The 22,506-nt window shown below is 38.9% G+C and overlaps 1 protein-coding gene across 1 annotated transcript in view; it reads left to right on the top strand.

Moving 5' to 3' along the window:
- Window positions 1–22,506, top strand: part of LOC116309925 (protein kinase C epsilon type-like) — a 97,438-nt gene that overhangs the window by 16,292 nt on the left and 58,640 nt on the right. Inside the window, exon 2 of the mRNA XM_031726649.2 lies at window positions 20,655–20,718. Coding sequence (XP_031582509.1) covers window positions 20,655–20,718 — 64 coding nt within the window. The remainder of the gene's footprint in view (window positions 1–20,654; window positions 20,719–22,506) is intronic.

Here is a 22,506-nt window from a genome sequence, read left to right as displayed (position 1 = left end):
AGACAAAAACAATCTATTTGTTGTAGGATTTGTGCTCAATATTTGAATGATGCATCAATCCAACTGCCATATTGGTCAGGGAAGCAGTGACTCTTAATGCATGGATGTCTAACCCCTATTAAAAATCATTATAACATGCTAAACTATTAAGTGACTTTCAAGCAATGTGTGTGTTGCAAAAGTTGGATGTGTAGCTGTGATAAACCACATTTAAAATGTGGGTTTTCATATCTAAATGCTAACAGTTAAATACAGAACAAAACTCTGAGGACGTGCCAGAACCTGTAGTGTCACCTGAGCATGGGGGCGGAAAAGAGGCATCTCACAAGTCTGGACACAGGTACTGATATCAGCATTAGCCTGAGAGAATGCTTCTGCACGGTTCTCTGCCCAACCGTCTTCTAGTTAAAGTAGCAGTAGATCTCCTAAGCATAACAAAAGCAAGCGTTACTAGCTAGCTGCTCAGCTGTATCTGACCTTTCAAAGTAAGTGCGAGGGGACTGTTCACTAGTAAAATGATTGTGGATGGCACTGGGAGGATTAAAACATGGTGCTACCTATGTGTGGCTAACCTGCTGAATTGTTAACATTACATTAGCAGAACACAGAAATGTAAACATGGGCTCTCAGAACAGGAAAGGAAGAAAATCAACTGGAGATTTGATATATACCACACAGAGGTACTGCAGAGCTTATGTAACAGCCTGATGAAGTCTGTAAATCATAATTTGCAGTGTAGAGGTCAAGCATCTGTGGAATGTCTGCAACGTAAATCACCGGTGAGCTCCGCACAACAGAATTAAACTTAGTAAGGCACCATCTACATTTCCTCATAAACAGGATGAGAGAAGAGAAAACACCCTGTTGTTCCATTCACACAAACACAGAGTGGACGTTTATCAAGCTTTCAGCCAAACTCAAGGATTTGAGTGGCTTATGATGCTGTGATCAGCTACTTCTGTATTACACAAATACATGTAATTGGTTTCTTTTGCTTTTCGTGGTCTTCCACTTAGCTATTTATGTAACAGTTGGGCAAAGGTGTCTGTAAACGTCTAGCCATCAAACTATCAATGCACATAATTAAGTCGAAACTCAGTATTCTGGATAGTGGCCCCGCCCCCTGGAAAAAGCAGAGCAGATCAGTCAGGTAGAGTTGGTGTACCAACTAGAAGTAACTATCAGTTTAATCGAAATATGACAACAGTTGTTGAGCTGTGAATCATGGGTAGAGCTGAGTTTACTAAATTAAAACTTTTTGGCTTCCAAAGCGGTCTACTTCTTAAGTAAGGCAACGTGATGTCCTGGGGAATAATAAATCATGTGTCTTGCTAGATTTAATAAAAGCTTCAGAAATCTTAACATGCTTTCGAAGCACAAGCAGCCATACAGGAATGTACCTAAATATGCACAATGCGGTATATAACTGGACAATTATGGGAAATTTAGTCTAGGAGACATTCTTAGTAAAAGTGCAAGATAATTCTTCTCATTAGTTTTCACCTTCATGAAACTTCTCCTAGTTGATTGTATCTCTGTGTTTATCTGTGCTGGGTTCCTGTCCAAGTGTCAGTGAGTTTGTAGCTGTAGGTCTCTTTGAGGATACATGAAGCCACATGACTTCAGCTTGACTAAAGCTCATGTGATACCGTAAAGGCTTTGGGACAGTTTTCTCTCTCTCTCCCCTACGCCAGAGGAATGCATCCCAGTGTGATTAGGTTAAGATGAAGCTCATTAAGCTTCAGTTGACAACATGTGACATTAATAATTGAATCTTTGAATCAACCTCATAGTCAGAGATAGACCACAAATTCTTGGAGGTATCCAAACTTCTTTTTCAGTTGCCTCCTTCGCCCTTTGCTGATGCTGTATAAACAAAATACAGTGGTCCCTCGTTTATCGTGGGAGTTCCGTTCTAAAAATAACCCGTGATAGGTGAAATCCGCGAAGTAGCCAGTTTTATTTTTTACAATTATTTTAGATGTTTTAAGACTGTAAAACCCCTCACTACACAGGTTATACAGTTTTCTCAGACAGATATGAACATTTTCACACTTTTCTCTCTTGTTTAAACACTCTAAAAGTTCAAACCTTTGTAGAAAAATAAGTCCAGCATTTTAGAATGACACCAAAGATCAAACCGTCTTTTCAGGTCCAGAACATGGGAATAGAGCAGCTGCCAGAGAATTCAACATTAATGAATCAATGGTAGTAGTTGAAGCAAGAAGAATGAGTTGAGTAAAGTTTGACTTATCTGACTGTTTTGTTTCGCTTAATGCGCCTTATGGTCCGAAAAATACGGTAACTTCTACCTTCCTTTATCATGTCCAGAAGTCCAACTTCTTGTGCAATGGTTAGCACTTGGATGGTTAGCTTCCTCTGCCTTTTGGGTGCTACCACAGGTGCCTTTGATGGTGCAAAACGTTTCGCCAACATTGTTTTGTTTGTTGGGAAGAAAACTTACAAACATACAGTACAGCACTTCAGAGTCACAGTGCTAGCGATCGAAGATTTATGTAAATTTGACAAGCTGAACGCATTCTGTACTGTATAGGAGACACGGCACGGAGGAGATTGGTTGACAATGGTCTACAGCCAATCAGGACGCAGAACACAATGCGCTCTAAAAAACAACAACAAAAAAAACATGCAAAATTGCACACAAAAAAAAATCTGCGAAACAGCGAGGCTGCGAAAGATGAACTGCGTTATCGCGAGGGACCACTGTAAAGCAAAATGAAAAATAAAAAGAGTATATTTACTACACCTTTGTCTTGAGGTTTCTCCAAAGCTAAGGTTTAGCAACTTATAAACCTATATATTATAAAGGTAAACTTGCAACAACATTTTTGAATCCAGCAAAATTAAACCCTCTACCTCAGGGGTGTCGAACTCCAGGTCTCGTGGGCCGGTGTCCTGCAGGTTTTAGATGTGTCCTTGATCCATCACAGCTGATTTAAATGGCTAAATTACCTCCTCAACATGTCTTGAAGTTCTCCAGAGGCCTGTGCCGTTTCTCAATATGCGTACTTGTGCGTACTTGGGTTCTCGTGTACTCGTGATACGTCATCAGTCGGAGACCAAGTACTGTTCCAATTGGCACGCATCAAACCGAGAACGCGAAAAAGTCCCGGATGTGTTCTCGCTCCGCCCGTTTTATCGAGCATGCATCGATGGTGACTTGTGTGGACTTGGTACAGCTAAATATCCCAGAATGCATTTCGTCCGAAACTCAGACAAAGGCCTTTTCTCAATTCTCAAGTACGTGAGTACGCACTCCCGTTCTCGGCGAGTCCGTATCTCCGTGCGTTCTCGCCAATACGCACTCGCCGAGAACGCGAGTACGCATCTCGCATTTGAGAATTGAGAAACGGCAATGGTAATGAACTAATCATTTGATTCAGGTGTGTTGACCCAGGGTGAGATCTAAAACCTGCAGGACACCGGCCCTCGAGGCCTGGAGTTCGAGACCCCTGCTCTACCTCAAATTATAGACGCCATTAGAACCCCACCGATGTAGGATTTATGTTCTTTCCGACTCTGCAGTTATGACTTTAGTAAACTCATTTGTGGTGAAATTATGGTCTCAGTCATTACTTGCAAGACTTCTTCAATACATCATGTTTATTTTGTAAATTATGGTTTGATTTACATTAGATGTAGATAAAGGGTATGCCAGTATCCCATTTCCAGTTACGATTCCACCAAAGCTAGTGCTAGAAATACTGAACCAGCTTCACCAGCTCCTAAAAAATGGTACATGAATGGGAAATTCAGTTCTGTACATCAATGTTCTTGACTTCAGATGTCATCCTTTTCAGAGCTAACATCCAACGTCTGTGTTCTTTTAATTTCTGTCTTTTTCAAGAATTGTGAAGTTCCTTTCGACAAATTATTACGTTTTCTGTGTACTCCCTTTCTCTCTTGTTGTCTTCTGGCTGCCCGGTTACTGTTAAAAGCAAAGCCCCCCCCCTGTGACGGAGTGCTTGTTTATAGTGGCTCATCTGATTCTTGGCGTTTTCTCTCTAGTATTGTAGGGTGTTGACCTTACAATATAAATCACCTTGAAGTGACTGGTTTTGTGAAATGGCACTACATAAATAGAGTAGAACTGAATTGAACTTTAGCTTCTTTTTTTGTTCCTGTGCAACAGGAGAGTGCATATAAATAAACTATTAATTTTAAAATAACCACAGTGTTCACTCTGACATAGAATAGATACCCTGTTACCTATTTTCATATGGTGCCAGCATGGGTCTAGATTTTCGACAAACTGCTGTTTTATTTGGTCAACAATGTCTAACATTCATCTTCCGTTAATCAAACAGAGATAAATCTTAAGTCACATGTTTCTGGGTATTTCTTATAGTAGTTTCTTCATCCAGAGCAGATGCAGACATCGTGAGTAATTCGGGTTTTTTTCAACTTGTAAATTTACAAGTTAAGATGTTTGTCATGTGGTGTGTTCAAGGCCTTCAGTACAGGGCTGTGTTCTGCAGCCTGCTGTTTATAAAGGCCAAATAGCTCTAATATAAATCTTTAAGTGGAGCTAATGGTCGACTAATGCTTCAGGTATGTTTTGAATTAGTGTTGGCGGGCGAGGACAGTATGATATACTATGTGTGTACTGTGAATATGCGTGTGTGTGTGTGTGTGTGTGTGTGTGTGTGTGTGTGTGTGTGTGTGTGTTTGTGTGAAGTGTGCACAAGATAACCCAGAGACAACCTGTTTTTTTAGCAACATGACAACGTGTTCAAGCAGATCACACAGTACAAGAAACCTGGAAGAACACCAAGACCATAATATAGGTTGGTGCATGCAAAACACTTTCTTGCACACATGTACATGTGTGGCACAGTGGATCTATAATACCATTAGGTTGGAAAGCTGTGGTGTAAATGCTAATACTAATGCATAATTTGTGTCTGTTTTACGTGCTTTATTGAATGTAAATGTATGTATGTGTTTTGGCATGTGTGGGTGTGCAGTAGTAGTAGAAGCAGATGGGTGTGTGGGCGGTCTCTTCCTCTCTCATCCACTCATGCTGAGAGTGACAGAGCAATAAACACGAGTATTATCGAGAAGATGAACTTGTGCAGTGTAGTTGTGTTTTTCTGCTCTGTAAAAGAAGTTTGTAATTTTCTTGTTGCTCCTCCCACAGTCAGTTTCCCCTCAAGGCACAAATTCATAAGGATACATGCAACATATTCTGCAGATAACAAGTGTCTGTTAACACAGAACGCACAGTAAGGGCTCCGGGCAGTGGATGTGTTTTTTCTTCAAGAGAAAGTGTCTGAATTTAATTAATGAAATTGCATTGAAAGAGTTTCATTCAAAATCTTTTTTTTAGGTTGTTCATTCACTGTGCATGATTTACTGTAATGGACATAATATGCCAAACTAGTATTAATACACAAGTGTGTCTCTTTCAAGGGACATTTTTTACTCAATTATGTTCAGTGTTTGCCTGAGTTATAACATATTTATATTTTAGTTGACTTTTAGAGACAGAGTTATAGACATCTAAAGTCTCAATAAACATGTCCAACAAAGCATCATCAGGTAAGTTAGGATAACAAATTTTACCTGCTTAAGAAGTACTAAAATTAAGGATACTACCTCTATCTTATTTCCAGGTTCCCAAAACCATTTCAGTTATTTTGGCTTTTTTTAAAGTCTAGTTTCTATTTTGATTTTAATTAACTGAAACATTTTTCTTTCACATCTAGTTTTTTTTTTAATAATTTTATTTTCAGTTACAACAGCATGTTAATGGCCATACTTTGAATATACAGTACTTTGTTGTTCTATATGTACAATACCCCAAAAGATAACAGGAAGAGAGAAGTTAAAAAACAAAAACAAAAAACCCCTACAAAACAACACAAAAACACAAATATAAAAATAAAATGTATAAGGGACACTCAGTGTACAGTTAACTACGATAGTGATGTCGAGATTTGGTATCAGGTCACGATAAGGTGATCATTTTAAATGTTTCCATGTACATTAGAAATGGCTGCCATGCCTTAAGAAACTTAGTGGTTGATGAGTGTATAACTCATCTTTTCCAAATGCAAGCACCTCATGAGCTCTGCAAGCCATGTTCATGTGTGGGAGGAGCTTCCTGCTTCCATCTTAAAAGTGAAGCAAAGACAACAGAATTTGAATAGTATTTTGAGAGAGTGACATTATGAGGTATCACTCCAAAGACAGCCTAAGAGTAGAAGGATCAAATTTAATGTTATATATCTCTGAAAAGGTATTAAATATAGACACCCAATAGTTATGAAGATTGGGACATGTCCAAAAAGTATGAAGGAGTGAACCTGTTTCTGCTTTACATCTGTTACACAGGGGGTCAGCTCCCGGATAGAACTTGGCTAACTTTTCCTTGGAGATAAGTAATCGGTGTAGGACCTTGAATTGGAGGAGCCCATGCCTGGCACATATAGAAAAGGAGTGTACCCTGTGGAAGAAAGATTGCCAGAGTTCATCTGTTATATCCATCCCAAGGTCTTTCTCCACTTGTGCCTTAAGGATGGCGAGAGAAGGAGATTGAAGATCTAATAATATAGCATAGATTTCTTTAATCGCCCCTCTCTTATGAATTTTTATATTAATAATTTTATCCAAAGAAGTTTCCTCAGGTAATTCCGGAAATGAACGAAATCTTGTAAATAGCAGAAAAAATCCTGTAGAGGAATATTAAACTGCTTCAGGAGCTGCGTGAATGAGGCGAAAATTCCATCTACAATAAGGTCCTTTCACATCTAGTTTTAGTTTTTAGATTAGTTTTGGTTAACTATAAAAACCTTGGTGTTTAAGTAGAAGTGACCAATATTGCTGGGTTGTATAGTTCTATGTGTGGTGTACTGATCTGAATTTCATTCACAATATGAATTTATTGTGGACTTTGTAGTTGCCTAAATATTTATATATTTGCAGCCATTAGAAGTGCAGTAGAGCTTATGGAGAAGAGGCCTGTATTACTATAACCAAGAAGTAATAAGCCAAGAAAATTATTTTTAACATTATTAATGTCACATTTATAAAATTACAGAGCTGAAGGAAATGCTGGTAATGCTAGCTACTGGATGTTAAAATATGAGAGAAGAAATCCTGCAGACCGGTTTTTAACAATGAAGCCAGTTGTGTCTTCCTTTTTTAGAAAATATTTTTATTCTTTTAAATATAAGAATCATTTTGCTTATTTTGCTTCATTGCGCTTGTTTATCATTGTGCTGCTTGTGTGATGGACTTCACTGAGGCAACTCAGGAACCAGGTGAGGCAAAGATAATGTTTTAACCCAACGACAGAATAACTGGTGCCACAGAGGAAGAATTAGCTCAAATGGAGTTTGTTTCAAAGCTACATGTAACAGCCGTGAGTTGGAAATACTAAAGGTAATGAGCCAGATGTTGACTTGCTTTAAAAACAGTGGCAGCAGACATTACAGCTAACCAAAAATCATAACAAGTCTTTTAAGGACTGGCTCTGAAGCCCTGTGCCAAATATTTAATTGTTGTTGACAGAGCCTGAGAGTGGAGCATGTATTGTTTTAGCTGTGTTTTATTGTTTTTATGTCTTCTTTGTTTTTTTATGAGGACACAAAAGTTTTTTTTATAAACTCCAAAGAGAAGAAGGAGTCAATGCAAACTCAAAAACTCAGAAGATATCGTGACACAAATGTTTGGAGATACTGCCCAGCTCTAGTTATGAGTATTAGATTTTACGTACGGTTTTTCATTTTCTTTTGATATCTGCACCGGCCTAAAAACGTATTATCTCTGTTAAGTAAATGTCTTCAGATACATTTGTTAACATTTGGTTTGGACACTGAGGCGCTGTGTGGCAGTTAGTGGTAACTGTGAGTATAGTTGTCTCTGAATTTCATGCATCCCCCTCCAGTATTGTGTCTGTCTCTTTCCCCACTTCTCTTCCTGCTCCCTTAGAGCGTCATCCACCCTGCCTCGAGTCAGTTGGAGGTTAATGCACATGTTTCTCCTCAATCTCTGTTTTTCTCTCTTCCGTTATTCCAGGCAATGATCTCTATCTCCATCTGTGAGAAACCACAACTGCTGCTTTTTGCACAGATGCACTTGCGTTCAAATGGTACACACAGATATTGCCAGAGAGGGCTTCTAAGGCATCTGCATAGGAACACTGAGAGCGATTTGGTTATGGAAGTTTGTTTCAAAGCTACAGTGTTCAGTGTCCCATTTTTGCCAGTTCGCTAACTTAATGCTTTAAATTCTTATGCTGCAACTAGTTTATGGCTGTGAAACATACAAACTAACATGCAGTATATTAAAATTCTGTACTGTCAGTCCAGCAGTTGCTGATATATTTGTGGAGGTGTGTGTGTGTTTGTGTGCGTGTGTGTATTCTCACTAAATTTACCTGTTTGGTACAGTGTTTGTTTAAAGCCAGATAAAAGTGACAAACTAAAGGACCTCAGTTAACCAATCAGAGGAAGTATGCCTTACAGACTGTATTTGCACAATCAAGTAATTTACGCTATAAATCAGTCCACAGCCTGTAATGTGCACAATGCGGTGGCTGAGGTGAAAATTCTATTTAATTAAGTTCAGTTTTATCAGGAAGAAATCTCCAGCAGAACTAGGCTCAGGGAGGGGCTGCGGCATGTGTCGTAAACGGCGGTGGGTGAGGGGCGTTAGACAGGACAAAGGACACAAAGTGAAGGAAAGCCAGAGATTAATAACAAGTAGTGGTGTATAAGTATAGATGAGTTAAAAAAAACATTACAGTGTAACAAAGTAAAGAGTTACCGGATCCAACTATATGCTTTATAAAAAAGTTTAAAGTTAAAAAGTTTTAACCCTAATCTTAAAAGTAGAGAGTGTCTCTGTGTCATGAATCCAAAGTGGGACCTGGCTCTGCAGAAGAGAGGCCTGAAAGCTGGAGGCTCTGCCTCCCGTTCTACTTTTAAATACTCGAGGAGCCACATGCAAGCCAGCCGTCTGAGAGCAAAGTGCTCTGTTGGGGTGTTACGGTACTATGAGCCATGATTAATTAAGCTTTTGTTTTAAATTTGAGCAACATGTGAGTAATTTAGTTAGCATGGAAAAGAAGACTTTAACACTCGTGCTTTGTGAAACACTAATTAACCATAAGATCTTCATGGCATCTCTGTATTCTGTATTTGCTAGTAGAGCGCTCAACTCTTGTGATGCTGTGTTTTGGCTACTAAACATTTTCTGTTGATTAATATAGTAATTAATATACAGCAAATATATTAAAAAATTTTACAAAAAAAGGGAAATTTTCCCAAAAAAATAGGCAAATTGAATTTTTTTAAACCATCTCACTTCCACTTTTCAATGTAAAGTTAGAAATAGAAATAGGAAACCACCAAGTTCACACAAAAATTCAGCACAGAAAGTGCAGATATGCTTTGCTATATATTTATCCAGTGTGCCAAATGTGCTATATTTTTAGATGATAGACATTTTTAACCTACTTTGGTTATCCCAGTGTGTACATTTATAATTTTGCCTCATTGCCATCTCATTTATTCATCTGCTATTTTGCATATGCTGTTATTAACAGTATGTTGAAGTTTTACATTTTCTTTGTGGTTTAAAAAAGGGAGATCTAAAAAAACATTTAGTGTCAAGATAAAGGTTTGAGCACAGGTTATGCTGACCACGTCATCCATGGTTCAAGCTTCGCCATTCCCTGTCACTATTTTCCCTTATTTTCAGTCAAGACTCGACACTTTTGAATTTACTCCAAATGAAAGTCACCAGCACACTGATTGGAATATTTTCAACCACTTTTTTAAAGTCATGGTTCATTATTCATCTATACCAAAAACCTATTTTCAGCAAGGAAACGCCTTGACAATGGGTCATCATAAACTGTGACACAGTCCTGCATATCATGTGGTTGTGTTCTATTTAGGAAATAGAAGTAGGCCACTAATCAAAAGTCACCACGCATCATTTAGACCAAGCCCTATGCCCATGCCTGTGTAAGTGTAACTTATGGAGTAAAATGGTTTAAGTGATCGATAAGTATAGAAAAGCTCATTTATGGTGCAATTAGGCAAAGTTTTTGTATTGGGGAATGAAACATACTTCAGACGGTGGCAGGTTGTTGTGAGAGGATGTTCTAAGTACGGCACTTGCTCCGACTCTCTCTATGCCAGTGAGTATGTGGATCGACTAATTGGCTGTTCTGCATTACTGAGACAAGTACATCCATGTCCATAAATATTGATTGGACTAACCAGGATAATTTAGTTTTTCTTCAATTATTCCGGTTTCTTGTTACATACAGCTAATGCTGGATCATTAATGACAATAAATGGGGCAACTCTCCTCTTAAAAGCTTCCGATAGTGAAGGTTTTTACAGTTTTGGGGAGAAATCACTTGTGAGCTTAACTACAGCTCTTAAAACTCCTCAAACTACAACATCTCTGTCTCATCTTTCCCCGGTTGTGTTCATCTTACAAAGCTGATGAGCTGCATCAATGTCTTTGTTTTGGTTGCTCTCCTTTCTTTTCCCGACCAGCTTCTAAATTCCCGAAACACTGAAACAGGCTTGTAGTTTTCCATGAAGTTGGAGAAAAAAGGTTTTCTTATTTCTCTAATTTGTTCCTGACTGTGTCCTCTGTGCTTTGTACCCCTGCCTCTGACTTGGAAATCAGTCTCAGCACGCCATATTGAAAGAGGTCTTAACTCCTAAAATACATCTGGAGTGGAGAGGACAGAGGAAAGGAGGCTTGCTGGAGGAGCAAAGGTGCTGTTTTTGTCTTCATCATGTTAAAGAGGGGCGACACAGGTGTGGAATATACAAACCACAACGAGAGGATAATTCGTTAAACAACTCATCCTTTAAATTCATATCACGAGCATGAATTAGGCTGCAGCAAAAATTGTATGGTGCATTTGTGCCTAATGTCACAATGAGGTTAGAAGTCCCATTTAGAGGGATACAAGTTGCCTCGTCTCCTCTCCTCTAATCTTTGTGTGAGGGGCGTGAGTGAAGGATTTAAGGATATGCAGCTTGGAAAACGAGGAACGGTCCGGGTCCACCTCTGTGGTGCTTTTGGCTGATCAATATGCAATGGATCAAACATTATCAGACAAATGTAGCTGTGTGTGAGAATCCTCTGCATTATTAGTGACAGTTTGCAGCAGTAGATTAAATTATGTAAAATACCCACAATCTGACACTGAATTTAATATAAGACACTCTCTTATCTTCTGTTATTAAGTTAGAATTTGAATGAAGTTTTAGGTCAATAAGAGCAGAATATTGGGGATGACATATTTGTCTATGAATATTTAGTTTTCATGAAACTAGAAAACAAAAGTAACCTAAGTACAAAAGTCTTATTTGAAAAATAAATCTCTGACAGGTAATAAAGTAAACCCTTTTAAATGCATAACTCTGGTGGAAATAGTTTATATGAGGCAGAGAAACTGTGTCTCTGTGTGCGTGTGTGTGTGTGTGTGCGTGCGTGTGTGTGTGTGTGTGTGTGTGTGTGTGTGTGTGTGTGTGTGTGTGTGTGTCACCATAGCTGCTTAGTTCACAATGCTGCAGCATCACTTATTCAACAGGGACAAATTAGGCAAAGACAGAGGCGGCTAAAGACAAGGACAGTAATGAATGGGAACTGACAGGGGCCCTGTGTGTTTAAGTGTGTATATTTGTATGTTTGTCGCAGTTTTGGTTTGTTTGAAGTAAATCCAGTTCATTAGTAGAAACAATCCAACTGTTTAAAGTCATTCTCTGGAGCCAGAACATATGTGTGCTCATCTTACTGCTCGGGTTTAATGCCTCCATTTGTTTGTCATTAATTGACTGCAACAGTAAAAGATATTATTTACAATTCGTCCTTTACTCTGGGTTATAGAGTCTCTATAGACCTTCAGATCTAAACAGAAACACCTTTTTTTCATTGCATTTATACATCATGCACTAAAATGGCTTTTTCACCACAGGCTACACCCGTTCGTGCAGCACTGTTGCTATCACACACACACACACAACAAGGAACAAATCACAGGCAGTTTTTGGAGTGGAGTGTCTGGTGAAGTTGGAACATACCTTACAAACAGTGGGCAACCTACTACAGCTACTCAGCATATATGGTGCAAAAAGTCTGTGCTGAATACACCACCAACTGGTTTGTCAAGTCTGAGAAATCAGATATGATGAGTGAGTGATGGATCTGACTGCGACCGTACTCGCTGGCTACCAACTATTGATTTATGTGTTGGTAGACAGTGAGCGTGTCTCAGATAATGCTTCTTTCTCTCACTTAGAATAAATAATATATATAAAAAAAAGAATAAGAGAAGCTATAAACTTATCATGAAAGAGTTCAGACCAGAAGGATGCTTTGTTATTGACTTCCATGGAACTGGAGATATGTTTGCAACCATACGTATTGTCTGTATATAATCCAGATGGGACTTGGACCCACAATCTCCAGCTTCAGAAGCAGATAGCTTTTCCATTAGGCCACTGGGCGTCTTTACAATGTGACCTAATTTGCTGGTTGAGTGAGAATGAAGTTATGAAACCCTTTTGAAAGGTTATAGGTTTTGTAAATTTTGTAACGTATTAGAGATTTTCAGATATTTGTTGGATAAGGATTTTGTTTTTCTGCATGTTTCTTGTAAATGTGGCAATGTTTGCCATCTCAGCTTGTCTACCTCCATCCATCCCATGCACAACAGTGATACGCATGCATCACTTCATTGTTGACATTTTTTCATAACTTAAAAAAACTGTTTTATTTGTTTATATTTATATTAATATTTATTTATTGTCTTATCTGTTTTTATGACCAAATTTGTTTTCACTAGCTTTTATGATTCTGGTAGTTTCATGACCCTTTTTGCATTATTATATCTAATGTTACAATGTCCCTTTTTCGGTCACGAAAATGGATTAATGCCATAATAAAAAAAAGAAATGAAAAATTAAAGAAATTAACTTAGTGACAAAGTGGCTACACTGAGGTGAACTGAAGCATGATCATCACTTTCTTAAGAAAGGGGCACGTCAGGCCAACAAGCTGAAACGGGACAGCCAGGTCCTGAAACTGAAATCTGAGACAGTTCTTTGGAGCTCTTAGACCATAAGAGCAAGCTTATACCAAGCTTGCATGGGTTTATGTTAAGCATGTGTTCAATAGGGGCTCTTACAAGTTTAGCAGTGTGTCTGTGTTTGTGTGTGTGTGTCTGAAGGTTCTGCAGTGTGTCAGTCCACAGGGGCCGTGTGCTCTCTGTCACGGAGAATAGATAAAACACAATGTGCTCCCTGTTCTCGCTCTCGCTTTGTCTCTCACTCATTATCACTCAGATTTTTTCTCTCGCAGTTGTGATTCTCTTCTTTCTTGAGACCACATCCACGCTTAATGCTTATGACTGAATATGTTTTATAATAGTTTTGTCCACACTGAAATGTGGCCACATTTAGTGTATTTTTTATACACTCCATAAAAGCTGTACATAGCTACCATGATGTTAGGGATTGGTTTGAAGAATTCCATTTTTATGCTTTGAATTTGGGCATTTTGGTTGATCACATGTTGCTTTTTACACCAGAAGTGACCATATTTGCCTGATTAATAAGAAAGACCTAATGCGGTTTTACTCAGCTGAGTTCAAATGAACTGAAAAGATTTTCTGTAGCAGGCTGTAAATGTTTTTTCCTCCTGTTAAAGAGGGTATTTTACCATGGGAGTGCATGATGTTTCACTCGGTTTTTCTAGTTTGGTAAACAAGTTGACTGCACAGATAGATTGGCATTGAAAGACTTTGATACTGGGTCTTAGTCTTGGGCAATCCCCAGTCACTCCTGAGTTACTAAAATACAACATGATTGTACAACACAATGATTTTATTGTCAGTTTTCTCCCTGGATTATAGTATTTCATTCATGTTAATTGCATGAATTTAGACCCTAAAATCAGAGTGACATATATTATTACATTACCATTGTTGTTTTCATGTTGGAGGAGAGAGCGTTAGAGTGTCAGCGTACAGCGTGTCTGGAGCGACTTAGAGCCAAGAGTTCACCAAAGTCATGTGATTTCACTTCAACCTTGACAGCCCGCGGGGCTGTGTGTTTGTGTGTGTGTGTGTCTCTGTGTGTTTAGAGAGCTGGCAGGTGTGGAAAGGAGTCATGACTTGTTGAAGGACCTTTATTTTGGGGCCAGTCTGGATCACTAGGAGTTCACACTTTCTCACACATGCTCATACACAGTAGAAGCTGCACAGCAATATACAGCTGAGTCACACTTTTGCCCCTTACACCCAGAGCTATTGTTTGAAGTTTCTACCTGGGGAAAAAAGAAAAAGAAAAGACCCAAATTTAGTCAACAGCTGCATAAAATAACCAATCTGCTCTGTGGATAAGATACATTTTGATCAATTTATGATCAAAATATACTCCTGCTTAGTAAATTGCAAAAAGGATAATAAACAAAAATTAAGCTGTTCAAAAAGTCCTTAATTCCATCTCTAATTCATTTGATACAGTAGCAGTGAAGTAACAAAAAATCCCCACATATGTTTTGGTCATGGTAGTTGTAGATTGTCTCTTTTTTTATGATAGTGGCTCAGCCAGTTGGCTGTTGGACTCCACTAAGGCTTCCCTTTGTTCCAGATTGTGTTAATAATTTTTATGGAAAGAATTTGCAGGTATAGGATCTCACCTATGCTAGTAGTAGATAATTAAGTCCTGTTGGCTTCATCGAGTGACAGCCTCGAGCTCATACTGGGGCAGTTTGCAGCCAAGTGTGAAGTGGCAGAGTTGAGAATTAGCACCTCCAAGTCTGGTGAGTGGACGAGTTAATGCATGTTGGGGTCCTGTTCATGAGTCGGGCAGAGAGTGTAGCAGGTGTGTGAGAGCACAGCAAACGCAGAAAAAGGATAATTGTGATGAACATTCATGGTGTTAAAAGACTGAACAGAATGACTGATCATCTCAGCACTTCACAGTTATTAACATAAACCACACACACACACACACACACACACACACACACACATACACACACACATGCTTTTGATGCATTAGGGCAGATGAGGCAGGATGGAGGAAAACCTGCTCAATTGAGTTAAAGGCTTCAATTTAATTTTCCTTTGTGCGCGTTTGTTTGTCTGTGTGTGTCTGTGTGTGTGTTTTTTTCTGCTATAAGTAAGTGTACAGTTTAAGGCTTTTTGCAAGAAAGAATATATATATTAAATTTGACTGCTTGTGTGATATACAACACAATATGCACAGTAAAGTACTAACGGTTGGCCAACTGACGAAAACCATGTGACGTTTGATCTGCCAGTGACATCAAGTAGCAGATATACAGTATTGTTTTGTTTGTTTATAACCAATCAAATCTAGATTGGATTAACATACATCTCACATCTCATGAAAACTTTCATGAAAACTGAAAATGGATTTGTTTTATGTGAAGTCATATGATGAAGTTATTCCCTGATTAAACTTAAAATATACCTTTTACCAGTCAAACTCATAAAATTGTGGGCTGTCAGTTAAACAGTGATGACAAGTAAATCTAGAGCGTGTGCCATGTGTATGGGAGTGAATGCATAATAACAAAACCAGCGGACATACACGCATACACACTGAAGGGCCTTTTCCTTCCTCTTCAGCATCTATATTTAGTGACATCTGCACCTGTGAGTTTGAGCACGCTCAGTAAGCAGTAGATGAATGGAGAGCTGTGACCTCAAAGGAAGAAAGGCACTGTGTCCATGTATGCTGTGATCTTTGAGGTCCTGATGGACACAACGCTTTCCATTCCCAGGCTCTACACCAGTGTTTGTACTTTTGAATGTTTGTTGTGAAGGTCTCTGTTTTTAAGTTTGGGGCTTCACATATTCTTTTATTGTAAATGTAGAACTAAAATTACCCACACTTTGCTTTTCCAGCCAAAAATTATGGACAATCTCGGATTGCTAGGGAAAATTTGTTGGCAAGTGATGTGAGTAGTCGTGTGCATAGCATAACATAGCAAGCGTAACATTTTATGCTAGGTGACAAATCGTTGGTATATTACACTTCCGGGCACCCAACACGTCCCCATATTACGAGATCAGAAAAATTAGGAAACATGAGAACCATTTGGAATGAATCTACACATGTACGTTCGTTTTACTTAAATTGCTTTGGAAAACACTGTCTAACGTCATTAAAGGGCTTGTTAAGGTTAGGGATAAGGTTATGGTTCTGGTTAGGGCTGGAATACATGGCTGGAATGTGTATTACTGCGGGAGCATCATTCTACTGGATTTCATCCATAACCCGGTGTGTAGCATAAGAACGCGGAAGGTCACCTTTCACGTTCCTCGGGAACGCCTTGGGACTTGACAAATCGTCAGTCTATTACGGGAGTGAGAACTGGCTGGAAAATGTCTGCAAACATTTGCCAACTACATGCCAAACAGTAATTGGGAATTTTAACTTTGAAGGTGATTGGTCTAGAGAGGGTTTAGAGAGAGTGCCTGGTTACCTGGCCTTTGCCTCTTGGGCCTCGTCAGGCACATCCCAAATAACCAGCATGGACCTTCATAAAAAAACTTGGGTGTGTGAGGAGTTTTTTTAAGGCCCTGGAGCAGGGCTTTTGGCTGCCCTCAAAGAAATTCTGGCAAGCCATCAGATGACTAGGGAGGGAAAAATCATCTGGTCACACTATGTACAGCGGGGATGGAGTTCTGCTGACTTCCATTGTGGATATAGTTGGGTGTTGAAGGAATACTTGGACGATCTCCTCAACTGCTTCCATAGAGGAAGCACTCTTGGAACGTGGGGGGTACCTTATCCATCACTAGGGGTGAGGTCACTGAGATAGTTAAACAACTCTCATCCACCCAAGTAGAAGGGGCCCTGGGGTCAATGAGATTCATCCTGAGATCCTTAACCCTCTTGATGTTGTGGGGTTGTCTTGGTTGACACATCCTTGCACAGAGATCTGCCACGATGCCTCTGGATTGGCAGAACATTGGATGGTTCGCCTTTTTAAGAAGGTGGAACAGAGAGTGTGCTTTAATTAAAGGGGGATCACAGTCCACAGCCTCCCTGGGAAGATCTGTACCAGAGTCCTGGAGAGGAGAGTCTATCCATTAGTTAAACCTCAGACTCAGGAAGAACAATCTGGTGATTGTCCTGGTTGCAGAATGCCGGATAAACTGTTTATCCCCTTGAGCATGTATATGGGTGTGTTGGGGTGTTTTGAGAGTATGGGGTATCTTGGGGCGGGGTATATAGTGGGGGAATATTGCTACAGGCCATTCCCAGTTGTGTTGGTTTCCACCAATGTTGCCTTTCGTCACCAGTTCTGTTAAAAAAAATGTATGGAAAGGGGAATGAACACCATTTTATCAGAGTAACCGAGTGATGGAAGGTTTGCACTTTCTCAGGATCTGGTTTCTGCTTTTTGCATTGATCTCTCAGCTGGCTTGAGAACACCTTGTTAGCCAGGAAAAGGAAGGTTACTAAAGGAACTGTTACCTCCATGACCCAGGCTTGAATAAACAAAGGTGGATGGATGAACAGCCAGATTTTTATACTTCTGGTTGCAAAAAGACTTCGGGTCCTATAGCAGTTATGGGAAACAGCCCCTTTTATTCATCAAAAACAGTTATCATTGGCCTGCTTTACTGCTGCTTCCAAACAATCTGCATGACTTATAAGTACAGTCAATGTCAATCCCTCTCTATAAAACATTTTTACCCAGGGTAATTTTAGTGCGTATGGGTTTAGAAACACAACACATCCCCAATACACTTGTCAGTACACCTACATGTTCTTTCCATATCTGTCAGAAAGACACTTTCTTTGCTTGATTGACAGAGGCAACAAAAACAGCCCAAATCTGAGTAATTTCCTTGTTTATAGATCGTTCAGTCTTGTCACCAGAATGCAACTGTCCCTCCTCTGTTAGTTTCATGGTAATTTTTTGCCTCTCTCATCTGTCCATCTGCCACAATGACTTCCTTCCTTCCGTTTGTTCTTCGAGAAAATGCAGATGGATGAGAATAATTATCTTGTTAAACCTCAAAATGTTCACAGTGTACTGTCCTGCCTAATGATGAAGATCCATTAAGCGGGGAAAGAAAAAGAAGTGCCATTCCAGGAACAAGTACTGGATATAAAATGTGTTTTAACAACTACAACTGCAAAAAAAAAAAAAAAAAGGATCAGGAAGAGTACTACCCTCTTCCCCCTCCGCCTTCTCCTTCACTGTCGTACTGGAACGAGCCAACAAACTTTCTCTGTCCTCCCCCTCATCCGTCTCCCTCTCTCTGCTTTCCATCTCTTACTGTATACATTACTGAACCCACGCCTGTTCGCCTTCACTGCACGAGTCTTCGCTTACTGCTGTTCACAGTGTGCGTGTGAATGTGTGTGTTCACATTGGGATTATCACCACCGTGGGTGGTACAATCTGCTGGTAGAAACTCAGTGAACCCTTCAGCCAGTACCCACTTTCATCAGATTGCTCAAGTGTGCTAAGGCGCACACATACATGCTTTGATGTATACTGTATGCACACACACGTGCAGGCACTCAATACTCTCCACTTCCCTAAACTTCTCCCTAAAACCATTCAGACTCCTCAATATTTGCATATGGGTCTTATGCGTGTGAGAGTGTGGCTGTGAGTGTTTGTGAGGTATATATTTGACGTGTGGGTGTCTGACAGGATATGTGTCAATCTGAACTGCACACCACAGCATTTTTTTTCCTTGAACTTTCTTGTACGTGTTGCCACATTGCCAGTGTGTCTTGCAAGTGGCACTGTGATATTTTGGCCCAACAGGATGCCACAGTTGTACAGTTTCTCACAGGTTAGTAAAAGTTTTTGACTGCGTTGCTTTTTTTTTTTTTTCCAATACCATAAGCACATAACGGAAAATACTTTGAAAACCACATGTGAAACAATCACAGGGCTGTCCTTTGAATGATCCCCTATTTAAAACTTCTTTTGGTAGGGTTTGTGTTTTTTCATTGCATAATTGTGCACGCAAGAGAGCAACATAGCATGCAAAAACATTTGACAAAACAGACCTCACATTTACATACCTGCCACTCTAACTGTAACTGAGACAAGGTGACAGAAACTTTGAAGAAGGGAAGGCAGAGCAGGGTAATGCACTCCCTGTTCTTGCTCCACTGATCTCTGCTAATTAGCTTGCAGTGATGGTGCATAGTGATAGCAGAATGAGAAGCAGTTTTCCATCAGACAATGTGCCCCTTGTTTAAAAGTCTGGATTTTTGATGCATTTTCAAACTCAGATGGTATCAAATCTGGGAAGTTCTTGGTAGGGCTAGGTGGCTGGAAAATTATATTTTAATTTAATTTGCAGTTTTGGTTTCCAGCAGTATCGGAATAAAACTAGTAATTCTAGGAAACTCTTATTTTTTTCCCATTGTGTTGTGAGTCAGTGCACCTTTTTCCTTTACTTGATTGCACTTTTGACCCTGCCTGAAAGTTAGAATTCACTTGATGTTTAGCTCAGCTCCAGCCTAAAAGAGAGTCCTCAGTCAACAAGAGGTGTTTAGAGGATGCAACACTCACAAGATGACTTCAGGTGAAGCTGTGGAAAGATTTTTAATGCTTTCCTTTGTCTGCATCTCACTTTGCATCTCTTGCCCTGTTCGCTTGTCAGAGTAACAACTTTGCAGCTGGTTTTAGCTCCCTGTCGCGCGCCCTGTGGTTTCCATGTTGGTCTCCTGAGGCACGTGAGTCCGCTGCAGCCTGGGCCACCTTCTGCTTCCGCCTTCACTTGCAGGCATTTCCTGGATGATGGTCTTATAAGATGTACCGTTTGGTCAAAGACGCACCCTAATCGGGGCTTAATTCCCTACCAAACCTGTGTCCCTCATCTTCTCACCTCTTCATTTAATTTATTTCTCATTTGAATTATATCATATATATTTAAATGGTTTTACTGCTGCATGAAGTTCATGCATTTTAAAAATGTTAGCACCTGATTGTTATAAATTGCTGAGTCACACCATTTAAGAGTTATCTGAGCACATGAAGCTACGGGTATCATTTGGTGTGATTTTCCGCTTACTCAGGATATCTAACCAACATAGATAGCGCTGGGCGGTATAATCAGAAATATCTTGCAGTTGTTTTCTCTCTGCGAGTCTAGCAGCTTCATATTTTGATAGATATTATTTTTGCATCAGTCGCTCTTTATAAAGGTTTGCAATGACTCATTGTTCTATCAGGAGTATATAAAAAAACCCATTTAATACTATCATTTAAAAAAACAAAAAAGCATAAATACAACACAATAAACAACCAAAACATTACATAAGCTACTCTTATAGACTCTGCTGACTAGCTGCCCCGGAAAACTGTGTAGGATGAGTGAATGGTCCTAACACGTAAAGAAGTAGAGAAGCATTGTTAATTAATTATTATTTATTAAAGAATCATTTTCTTATTTTCAGGAAATAATTCAGTTTCATTTAGTATAAAAGGAATGAAGTTGACTCCTATGAGTACATTGCAGCATGAGCTGCTAATTTGGCATCGTTTAGTACGAATTTGTCTACATTTTTTTCTATTTGCCTTCTCTTCTTTTTGTCTTGTTCCTATTTTATTCCTCATTACCTTTCTCTCTGCAGATTGACCTGGAGCCAGAGGGCAAGGTGTATGTTGTTATTGACCTATCAGGATCTTCCAGTGAAGGTAAGAACTCAGTGAAACTGTTTTATGACGCTCATTAGGGTCTGCCATGTATGTAACACAGAGTGACTGCTCTCAGTCTCACTTATCTCTTGTTAAAAGCTGTTGTGTAACTATCACAGGAGCTTTCAGTGTAAAGTGATGATCTCTGTCATTTCATTTCTCTGGATTATCTGCTGATGATGAAGATGTTGTATTACGAGGCAAAAGCCTGTGTTTGTCAAGTCACTGTGACTCTCACAGCTAATGCTACATTCACACTTCCTCCTCATTGTATTGCAGAAAACCAGTGTTGCCACATTCAGATGTATTAAAACAACTTGCATGTGTGCAAAGTCCTTATACATATCTGCAGCATGTATTATAAACTTTAATAATTATTATATCTTATTATATAATAATTATATCAAAAAATTCAAATAAGCTCATATGACAAATATTGAAGACATATAGTATATTAATAACACTATCTTACAGAGGAGACAGGGTAATAGGATACATAAACATGTAACAACAGTTCAATAATTTGTTATATGTTGTTATATATGTTGTTATATGTGAGTACAATTCAAAGGTATGTCAGAGCTAAAAAAAAAAAAAAAAGCATAGACTACACCATTAATCTCTTATCATGCAGTTAGACACAGTTAAAAAGTTAAAGTTTCTACCTGCAGGAGCTCAAATATACCACTTTGGCCCTCCTTGTTGTGTTGTTAAGGTGCATCCTTTGGACTTTCTGGTTGTATTGCACAGAGACAAATACATGTTATGTAGTTTTAAAATAAAATACTAGAATTGTACAGGCAGTGAATGTAGTTAAAAACAACCTAACAATATTATTTTAAGTGCTAGCAAAGGCACAGACATGAGATCCAGTCAGAGGATGGAATAAGTGCATGTAAAGTGTCGAAGACAGCTTTGGCTTTGTCACTTAAAGAAGTATGCACAACTCAAAGCCTTCCTAAAATTTAAACTGTCATAAAAAAAGAAATTACAGTCCATATAGTTTTTCTGATAAAGAGGTAAAATAGGTAAAGTAGTGATGTGTAAAGTCTCCCAGAAACACAGAATGATGGCAAAATTGTAAAAACATCAGCAAAGTTGTTAATGCTGCTTTTTTTATTTCATTTTTTAAAATGGGTGTTAAACAAAAAGTTTGAACCTCTTGATTTGCAGAAGTCCATCAGATTAAGGAAAAAAATATCTAATATAAAAAAATAGAACAGTCTCCACAGCCTTTGTTAAATGACTGCACTTATACTGATCGTCATTATAGTTTCACATCCTTTCTCCAATCATCTTAATGATCAGTTTTTGAGCTTTTAGTGGGTATTAAGTGAAAGGAAAGTGAAAGCAATAATGTAAGCATAGTGCTCCATTTGTATTAAGAGAAAGTAGGTTTTTGTTCTATAATGCAGCATACACTTTAAAAATGACAATTATTTGGAATTAGGAATAGAGGAACAAAGAGAATGTAAAAACAATGTTGGTTAGATGAACCAACAGATATGTGTGTTTAGTTCTAAGTTACTTCTCTTTTTTTGTTTTTGTTAGTCAGTGAGAACGTGAAGTCAGGAGTGAGTCACCCTGTCACTGCACGGAATTTGCAGCATTACATTAGGAAATAGATGTGTCAGATTCCCTATGCGTTTCTATGGCAATGATGTCATGCAGCCAGCGCTCTATCGTATAAGTTAAATGATGCAATCAGTGTTTGACTGTAAACCTCATCATTTAAGATATGGGACACAGTGCTTCGAGAGAGCCTCAAGCTGTAATCTTGTACTCCTA

The sequence above is a fragment of the Oreochromis aureus genome, linkage group 13 (assembly GCF_013358895.1).
Source record: "Oreochromis aureus strain Israel breed Guangdong linkage group 13, ZZ_aureus, whole genome shotgun sequence".
Lineage (NCBI taxonomy): Eukaryota > Metazoa > Chordata > Actinopteri > Cichliformes > Cichlidae > Oreochromis > Oreochromis aureus.
This window is presented reverse-complemented; position numbering and strand designations above follow the sequence as displayed.